Source organism: Tachysurus vachellii, chromosome 3 (assembly GCF_030014155.1).
Source record: "Tachysurus vachellii isolate PV-2020 chromosome 3, HZAU_Pvac_v1, whole genome shotgun sequence".
Lineage (NCBI taxonomy): Eukaryota > Metazoa > Chordata > Actinopteri > Siluriformes > Bagridae > Tachysurus > Tachysurus vachellii.
The window spans coordinates 3,339,410-3,349,788 of record NC_083462.1 but is presented as its reverse complement, the minus strand read 5'-3'; the positions used below and the strand labels follow the sequence as shown (position 1 = coordinate 3,349,788).

At 38.1% G+C, this 10,379-nt stretch overlaps 1 protein-coding gene across 4 annotated transcripts in view; it reads right to left on the bottom strand.

Annotated features, from left to right (window-relative positions):
- Positions 1-203: 203 nt before the first annotated feature.
- The window catches only part of LOC132842587 (uncharacterized), a 51,997-nt gene continuing 41,821 nt past the window's right edge, over positions 204-10,379 (bottom strand). For 3 of the 4 annotated variants that reach the window (XM_060865326.1, XM_060865329.1, XM_060865327.1), the window contains 10 exons: positions 6,481-6,909; positions 5,117-5,542; positions 4,319-4,579; positions 3,945-4,202; positions 3,625-3,870; positions 2,465-2,722; positions 2,033-2,335; positions 1,521-1,790; positions 1,316-1,399; positions 204-1,199 (listed from right to left, as the gene is read on the bottom strand). In XM_060865326.1, the coding sequence (XP_060721309.1) occupies positions 1,133-1,199; positions 1,316-1,399; positions 1,521-1,790; positions 2,033-2,335; positions 2,465-2,722; positions 3,625-3,870; positions 3,945-4,202; positions 4,319-4,579; positions 5,117-5,542; positions 6,481-6,909 (2,602 nt within the window). In that variant the 3' untranslated portion in view covers positions 204-1,132. The remainder of the gene's footprint in view (positions 1,200-1,315; positions 1,400-1,520; positions 1,791-2,032; positions 2,336-2,464; positions 2,723-3,624; positions 3,871-3,944; positions 4,203-4,318; positions 4,580-5,116; positions 5,543-6,480; positions 6,910-10,379) is intronic. The other variant, XM_060865328.1, reaches the window with a different exon arrangement.

Here is a 10,379-nt window from a genome sequence, read left to right as displayed (position 1 = left end):
CACTCTCTCTCTCTCTCTCTCACAAAACACACAACAATACAATGACACAATCATTATAGCCTTTACACTTACACACACAGGAATTTTGTTTGTTTTCTTGACATCCTTTATTAGGCATATAACCATATTTTTTTTTAAATAAACAAATAATAAATAAACAAACAATAAATAAATAATAATTGAATAAATATGTGAATAAATAAACAAGTGTATTATTATTTTTTTTTTTTTTCATTTGTCAAATGTGTCTGCTAGTTGAGCCGAGCTTGAGAGGCAGCTGGAGATGCAGTGGACTAAATACAACAATGTCTCTGCTGTATTCGTTGCTGGTGGAGACGTTTGCTCTGCTCTTCTCATTTAACTCATTGTTTCTGCTGTTTGGTGCCATCGATCACCCACACGTAGCATGTGCTTTACACACCTCTACTGAGGTCTCAAAAAATGTCTTTAAAAATAGAAACCCCTATAATCATTGTACAAGTTTTTTTATCATCCCTCATTGTTATTAAAAGAAAATCTTGACAACATATTAAACAGAAATTATAATTAAAATAAACTATAATTAAAACCAAATCTAAATACAGATACAGAGATTATTTTCCATAAGTCATCCAAAGGCAGTAACAGTATTTAAGCTTTGTACCCAAGTTTAAAAGGTCTTTCAAAATTGCTGTAACACTGACAAAAGGCATGTTTCAATTTATTTCTGTTTCTTTGCTGCCACCTTGTGTTCATTTGGCGGTAAAAGTAAAATAAGAGTAAAACATTTCTGAACTATTGATTATACAGAAAAGTTTACTTTGAGGAACAACTTTTCATGGATAAAATGAAAAAAAAAAACCCTTGAAGTTAGATGTATGTGTATCAGATTTAAATCAGAGGTTCCCAAGCAAGGAGTCAGATTAATATCTGATGTCTGCATGACATGGATCTTCTGGCTCATATACTTTACTTTGAAATCATGATTTCAAACACAAACATGAAGATAAAATAGACATACATCATGCCATGAAACTTCAAACTCATTGGACACAATAATTAAATAATTAAGACAAGAGAATAATGATGTCTCTCATGTTGACTTGTTTATACATGGTTCTTTATGCTTTGTACTGAGAACAGGCCACAGTCATCACCAGATCTCAAAGCGCTTGTCTTTTTGGAAAGGCTCTTTATCAGTAATTCTGTTGTTGAAGAGTCTGAACACACAAAAAAATATATATTCAAACTTTAATTAAAAGGACACATTTATATACATATCTATCTAGTGTACAGTGTGTGTGTAGAAACACCACAGAAACATGAACAAACCTACCGAACTGTCTGTATGTTGCTGCTGGTGGAAACAACTGTGTAGATTCTTCCTGCTAAACAGTTGTCTATGTCATTGTGACTCAGACTAAGGAGAAGAACAAACATATACATACAATGAGTACAGTGTAGATAACACACACACACACACACACACAGATAACACACACACACACACACACACACACACACACACAGTGTATACTCACTCCAGGACCTCCACTTTATGCAGATGTGGTAACAGCAGCTCCAGGCCCTGATCAGTGAGCTTGCAGTGACTGAGGTCCAGTTCTGACAGACCTTCAGAAAACTCCAGAAACAATGCTAACGATCTACAGGCACCGAGATCCAGAGGGGTCTCGCTGAGGTCCATATCTCCATTCAGAGCCTTTGAGAGGGACATAACATGCCTCACACAGTCTGACTGATTCACCACACGGAGAGGAGCCAGGAACCGGAGCAACAAAGATTTACTACAGCTGAGTACAAGAGAGAGAGAGAGAGAGAGAGAGAGAGAGAGAGAGAGAGAGACAGCGAGAGAGACAGAGAGAGAGAAAGTGAAAAAGAGAGTGAGAGAGAGAGAGAGAAAGAGAGAGAGGGAGAGAGAGAGAGAGTTAGACCATGGCCAGTTAGAGTGTTAAAACTTTTAATGTCACACACAGTGTACATTTCAGTTTGTCCCCCAGTCCTGAAAGTCCTTTGTCCTGTATGTGTGTCTCACCGTAGTGTCACAGTATGTAGAATGAGTAAGAACACGTCCACTCCAGTGTCCTCCAGCTCACAGTCCTCTAGAATGAGCTCTGTACGTTGCTGGGATTTCTGGATGGCAGTGCTGATGTCTCTGCAGTCCTCGGTGCTCAGATGCAGAGTTTTATCCTGTGTTTCTGAGCTCAGATCCAAACCAGTGCTACAGGAGAAGTCCAGTCTGTTCTGCAGAGCAGAGAAAACAGCTGCTGCTGCCCCCTGTTGGAGCTCAGAGATACTGCAACAGTGGAGTAACTTGAGCAACAGAAACCTGTCAACACTGAGAGCAAAGAAAAGAAGCATTTTGACTGTTGTAAATATTTATGTATTAGTAAATATTACTGCAGTTTCTATTACTGAAACATGTAGATTTATTTCCCAGGTATTGTCCATGTGAACACTGAGTTACCTGAGCTGAGAAAGTCTGTTGAACAGAGGTAGAATCTTCACCAGCTCCCCGTCTGGTATGGAGGTCCACATCAGGCTCAGAGAGACAGATGTACAGTGTTGGAGGGTGAAGCACAGGGCAGTACAGTGGTATGAGTCCAGATCTGTATTGTTCAGGTTAATACAGTTGTGTGTTGACTTTAACAGACTGGACACATAGTGAGCAGAGTCAGTCTCATAGATCTCTCTGATGATTGACAGCAGAACACTGGGGTTCAATCTGTGAAGGTTACAAACACCCTTTTATTAATCCTCTGGCACATTGTATTTGTTCTGACCATTTGAGTAGTTATTAATTTGGGGTTTATTTCATTGTCTATCAGCTGTTTTACTGTTTATTTCACATCAGCTGTGAAGCGGCTGCAGATGTCTTTCTGATAAAAGATATATTCTGTTATTTCAGGCCAAAGAGGCCACTGTCTAAGTTCATTTATTTGTTTAATATTATCTTTGTTAAAAATTCTTAAAAAAAGAACATACATGTATGTTCAAGAAAGATTAAATCTACTATATCTTTCATATATTAACGCTGGAATGTGTTTCTTTATATATATATATATATATATATATATATATATATATATATATATATATATATATTTTTTTTTTTTTTTTTTTTTTTAACTTTATATACGGTGTATTCGTATTTTAGCTTCACTAGAATGACTGGCTTCAAGATTTCAAAGTAAATCACAGACAAGAACTCTTAATTTTGACTTTTCCTTTGACCCTCATCACGTTTAACCATCTGTCGAGGTGCAACGTATTTGCAGAAGGGACAGAATAGTATTAATTAGAACTTGCGAATATGAGCCTAAATACAACATAAAATTAATATTTCAAAATAGATAATAATGGAACTTAATTCCAGTCTCTGCAACTGGATTATCACGATGTATTCACAATAGTACATTAGTATTAATGGTCAAAATCATTTTTATGGACAAAGTAAATAAACTTTACATGACAAAACATTCATATTCATATAAAATAATCTCAATTGGAAAACAGATCTTAGTAACTTAGTATCTTAGTAACTTCTGAAGATGAAATAAATGGTTTTATTATAATAAAAGATGAATCTGGATGTTATAGTTACACTTTACATTTCTTCCTTCTTACCGTTTAAACTGAATTTCAGACAGTAGAGGAAGAATCTCTCTGGTGTGTTTATGAGTGATTTTGTTCTTTCTGATGTTCACACCAATGCAGCAAACTCGCTGCTGGAGAAGATAGATAAGCTCCTCCCAGCTGAGAGAACAGGAAGTCAGGTCTCCTCCCACCTTCTCCAGGAAAAAGCGAGTCAGTTCCCCATCCTGAGCTTCATACAGCAGATCAGTAAACTGCTGGAGAGTCGATTTCGATAATCTACACACAGACACAAGTTTATAAACAATAATATAGACATTTTTGTATAATAAAGATGTAAACTGGAAACTGACCTGATCTTTAAAAGCCCAGGATGACACATGAGGCTGAGGAGAGAGTGAGCCTCCATCCTGCACTCAGTGAGGTTCACACAGTGAACAGTCCAGAGGTTCAGGAGGGAAGACAAACTGCTCAGAAATCTGAAGATCTTTGGGTTTATGATGTTAAAATCCAGACAGAGCTCCTGAATGACCCACCGGCTCTCACTGCTCCTGAATGACCCACCGGCTCTCACTGCTCGGATCATCCTCACTAACACACGCTCACTCAGGCTGAAAAACGTTCACACAAACTCAGTCATCAAAGTGAATTTCACTAAAGCATGTTAAACCTTAATGATGTTACACAGACTGGTGTAAACATGAAGAAAGTGATTATTAACATGTACCAGAGTTTCTGTAGGTGTGTGATGTGTCTGAAGAGAAGTCTGGCTCCTCTGAGAGAGATGGCTTGTGGTTTCAGAGTGAGTTTGAATCTGGAGTCTGAGAGATTGAGTAATTTCCTCACAGCCCTGCACTCACGAGTAGTTAAAACCCAATCTATAATGAGGACGAAGTCCATAGCAGCAAAGAAAGCTCTCACCAGCTCTGTATCTTCTGCATGGTCAACAACTGCTTTACTTAAACGTGGAATTAACCAAGAGTCACATCTAAAACAGACAGGTTTAATGTACTGTTATTGTTTTTAATGTAATGTAATTGTTTGTAAAAGTCCATAAATAACATGTTGGAGCTGATACTGTATTAGTCACAAAATAAATATGTACTTAAATAAGTTCAACTGCAAACAACAGAAGAAATTAAGATTTAGTTTCCTAATAATCAGAACTAAGATTATCCTGAACTTTCCTGAAGACTTTAAAGTTTCTTAATCTCAAATCAGCTCTTGCAATTTTAAGTTTATATATTAAATATGTTGTACGACTATAAAACATGAGATTAATAACATTTTGATTCATTTTCAACTTGAAATATAATCAGTTACAAATAATATACAACAATGTTAATGACTAATCAATCAGAATTAGAAAATAAATTACTTTTCATGATGAATAAGACAGAAAATAGGAACAGATTATTCATCTTCCACAGTAATAGACATCTAACTCTCTGTGTAATAACATAAAAAACCCCAGAATGATCGTGTGTTGGAGTTGGTGTGTGAACATGCAGCATTCAGATCAAACCTGAGGTGTGAGATGTAGGGCAGACACTGAAGGAAACTCCTCACTTCACTCTCTTCATCTGAACAGTCTCTCAGCTCCACTGGTATCTTCTGTGTTTGGAGTTTCAGCACTTCTAGGAGGACGGAGACTTTTCTCTCTGAGAGATTTATGGACCAAACAGGAAGTGACTGGTAAACTGTCAGCAATGCTGGAAGGACAGTCCTGTGTGTTTTACTCTCATACTGCTTCACATGTGAGAACAGATCCAGCAGGAATTCACTCTGTTTTTCATGGAATCCATGAACCTCTTGTCTAAAAGGGAATGTGTTGTAGCTGCACACTGACACCAGCAGCTCAGTAAAACTCTCTCCTTTATCTGATTGACAGTCGACTGCTGCGATGATCAGATTCACCATAAACTGGACGGATGCAGATACTGAATAAAACCTGTTTGTAAGAAAATATATAAGTTATGAGGAAGAATCTCACAGACAGTGAAAAAGATTCACCTAAAGCTCAGAGCAAACACATAAATGAGGCTAATAATAAAGGCTAATATTCAGTTAGTGTAGAGAACATCAGACTATCAGTCTGTTCATATCAAGGAAGATAAAAATGAACAGTTTCTTCTTGTAGCCATGGACAGGAGCATCACCTGACACTGTTTACTGGGGCTTGTGCAAAATAGCTATTAATTTCACTTAAAATACATATTGATCTGATTCCTGAGTTACAAACAACCTGCTGTTTTATAGCCACATTAACTGTCCCAGTCCAACTTATAATCACAGTGGTAAAGTTACACATACACACACACACACACACACACACACACACACACACACACACACACAAAATGCTGTTTAGTGATGATCAGTACAGTCACATGTGAGAGTTTCCCTCATGTCTGATATAGAAAGTGATGATGTAATGAACATAGTAACTTTGATAACTGATCAAATTATCTAGATATTTAGCTGTGAGTCAATCAGACCTAGACTTGTAGTGTCTAGTTAGAAAAAGGATTAAGATCCATTAGTTAAAAGGTTAATAATCATTATCTAGCTAAATCAGATGGCAGTGTATTTAGTATAGAGAAGTTTTGTATAAAAGATACTGTTGATTTTTTAAAAATTAAATGTAAAGTTTATTTAAACTCAAATTTCATTAACTTTATGTAGAAGTGTTTTAATTTCTAACATTAAGTGAACAATCAGTGTTAGCAGGTTCGAGGTAAAGTAGCTACTGAACAAGAACAGTTCAGATCAGTAAAAGGGTGAAATCTATACAGGAACTTTAAACTTACTCATTAAACATGAGCTCTGAGATCTTCAGCTGTGGAGCACAAACACTAAAGAAAGTCTGAGAAATCTGTAATAACTTACTCATTAAAGCTGAGCTGTGAGATGTAGGGCAGACACTGAAGGAAACTCCTCACTTCACTCTCTTCACCTGAACAGTCTCTCAGCTCCACTGGTATCTTCTGTGTTTGGAGTTTCAGCATTTCTAGGAGGTCGGAGACTTTTCTCTCTGAGAGATTTATGGACCAAACAGGAAGTGACTGGTAAACTGGCAGCAATGCTGGAAGGACAGTCCTGTGTGTTTTACTCTCATACTGCTTCACATGTGAGAACAGATCCAGCAGGAATTCACTGTTATAATCTGTAGAGTTTTCTCCATAAGGAAAAGATGTGTGATTACACACTGATGCTAACAGCTCCAGTGATTTTCCCCCTGTGTGTCTGTCACTTTCTGTAGTGTGATGGAAGAGATTCATCAGGAAATCTGTGTGTTTCTGCCTCTGGGAATAAAGACTAAAAATAAATAAATAACATTAGAAATATGAACCCAAACACTTTATATTGTTAATAATTTTTGGAGAAACAAAGATTCATCTTCCATCATAGTGATTGCTTTTATCCAACATCATGATAATTGTCAGTTATAACAGATCCACAAACTCCACTTCCCAACATGCACCACAGCCTACAGTCATGTCTGCACCAGACTCCACTTCTTACACTGTACATTCACTTCCTCATTCAGTCACCTGACTTCTGATCACACACCTGTTCTCAGTCACACCTGCACTCGGTCTACACGTCTTATAAAGATACACACACACACACACACACACACACACACACACCTGCACTCGGTTTACACATCTTATAGAGATTCACACACACACACACACACACACTCGGTCTACACATCTTATAGAGATTCACACACACACACACACCTAGACACACATAAACAACCCCTATCGTTGTAGTAAGCAAGAAGAACGGCGACGTAAGGCTTTGCATTGATTATCGGAAGCTGAATATGCAAACCATCAAAGACGCATATGCCTTACCCAATTTAGAAGAAAACTTTTCAGCACTTTGAGGTTCAAAATGGTTCTCAGTGCTCGATCTCAAATCTGGGTATTACCAGATTGAACTAGAAGAGAAAGACAGACCCAAGACTGCCTTCGTATGCCCGCTGGGTTTTTGGGAGTTTAATAGGATGCCACAGGGCATAACTAATGCTCCCAGCACATTCCAAAGGCTGATGGAGAAGTGCATGGGTGACATCAACCTTTCAGAAGTCCCAGTGTTCTTGGACAATTTAATTGTCTTTTCAGATACCCTAGAAGAGCATGAGCGATGTCTTCATGTTCTGGGACGTTTGAAAGACTATGGGCTAAAGCTTTCGTTGGAAAAGTGCAAGTTTTTCCAGCAGTCAGTGAAATATCTTGGTCACATTGTCTCAGAAAATGGTGTGGAGACAGATCCTCAAAAAATAGAAGCCATTAAGACCTGGCCAAATCCAAGGAACCTGAAAGAGTTGTGTTCCTTTCTGGGTTTCTCCGGTTACTATCGACGATTTATTGAGGACTATGCGAAGCTGGTGAAACCGCTGAACGAGCTGACTGTGGGGTATCCTCCTCTTCAGAGGAGTTGCAAGGTGCAAAGAAAGGAAAAGACCTACTTTGATCCCAAAGAGCCTTTTGGAGGGCGATGGACAGCTGACTGCCAGCAAGCATTTGAAACACTCATTACGAAACTTACAGAAGCGCCGATATTCAATTCAATTCAAGTTTATTTGTATAGCGCTTTTTTACAATGGACATTGTCTCAAAGTAGCTTTACAGAACGTAAACATAGAGCAGAAGATAAGCATAAGGAGTAATATAGAGAATTAATATAATAAAAATTCAAAATATATAGTTCACGGTGTGTGTGTACGTGTGTATGTATGTGTGTTTATCCCCAATGAGCAAGTGTGAGGTGACTCAGGCAGCAGTGGCAAGGAAAAACTCCCTTAGATTAGTAAAGGAAGAAACCTTGAGAGGAACCAGACTCAAAGGGGAACCCATCCTCATATGGGTGACACTAGATGGTGTGATTCCAAATATACAATCAGACAAATGTTGTATTGGTGTAGGGATCACATGGAGTTCAGATCTCCTCTTAGTATCACAGAGTCCAACTGGAGCTGGTAGATCTGTAGATGTTTTCTTCAGGATTCTCGCAGAGTCGGCCTCATCTAAGCGGAAACCAAAAACTTCATCGCACGGAAGACGATCGGAGCTGGTACAATGTCTGGGTGTCTCGGCATGGGTTGAAAAAGAGAAGAGCAGTGCAAAGGGATTAACATATCTGCTGTTCATAAAAATGTGCAGGTCTAGTGTAATAGTGCACAATATAATATAACGGGATGTGTTATGTGTACGCCTGACTAAAGAGATGGGTTTTTAATCTACATTTAAACTGGGAAAGTGTGTCTGAGCCCCGAACACTATCAGGAAGACTATTCCAGAGTTTGGGCGCTAAATAAGAAAACGCTCTACCACCTTTAGTAGACTTAGATATTCTGGGAACTACCAGAAGTCCTGAGTTTTGTGATCTCAGAGAGCGTGAAGGATTGTAACGTGTTAGAAGACTAGTTAGATACATGGGAGCTAAACCATTAAGAGCCTTGTACGTAAGTAGCAGCAGTTTGTAATGAATTCTAAACTTAACAGGTAGTCAGTGTAGAGATGATAAAATTGGGGTTATATGGTCATACTTTATTGTCCTAGTGAGAACTCTGGCAGCTGCATTTTGGACTAACTGTAGCCTATTTATTAAAGATGCAGGACAACCACCTAGTAATGCATTACAATAGTTCAGTCTAGAGGTCATGAAAGCGTGAACTAGTTTCTCAGTATCAGGTAGAGACAGGATGTTTCTCAGCTTGGCAATATTTCTAAGGTGAAAGAAGGCTGTTTTTGTGGTTTGGGCGACATGATTATCAAAGGACAAGTTGCTGTCTAATATAACACCCAGGTCTTTCACTGTCGAGCTTCTAGCAACAGTACATCCCTCTAATTGGAAGTTAAATTGTGAGAGTTTCTGTGTACTTGTTTTTGGACCTATAATTAGTATTTCTGTCTTATCAGAGTTTAATAACAGAAAGTTACAGCTCATCCAGTCTTTTATATCTCTAAGGCACTGAGTTAATTTGGACAATTTAGCTATTTCATCTGGTTTTGATGAGATATATAACTGTGTGTCATCAGCATAGCAATGGAAACTAATCCCATGTCTTCTAATGATGTTCCTTATTGGAAGCATGTATATTGAGAAGAGTAGAGGTCCTAGAACTGATCCTTGAGGGACCCCATAATTAACTGGTAGTAAACTGGAGGGTTCAACATCTAATTCTACAAAATGGTATCGGTCAGACAGGTAGGATCTAAACCAACTTAAAGCTTGTCCATGAATACCTGTGTAATTTTGTAGACGATCTAGGAGAATGTTGTGATCTATAGTGTCGAATGCAGCACTAAGGTCAAGTAGGACTAATAGGGACATACAGTCTTGGTCCGAAGCTAAGAACAGGTCATTTGTGACTTTCACAAGTGCAGTTTCTGTGCTATGGTGGGGCCTGAAACCTGACTGAAACTCTTCAAGGATATTGTTCTCCTGTAAGAAGGAGCTCATTTGAACAGACACAACCTTTTCAAGTATTTTAGACATAAATGGGAGGTGTGAAATAGGTCTGTAATTTGATAGTTCATTTGAATCTAAATTGGGGTTTTTGATGAGTGGCCTAATAACTGCAAACTTGAAAGACTTAGGGACGTAATCTAAAGATAGTGAGGAGTTAATAATATTAAGAAGAGGCTCACCAGCTTTATTTAACACTTCTTTCAGTAGTTTAGTTGGAATGGGGTCTAGTGAACAAGTTGTTGATATAGGTCACTGGAAGCTCTCATATGTTGAGTGTCACCTATTTTACTCCTGATACT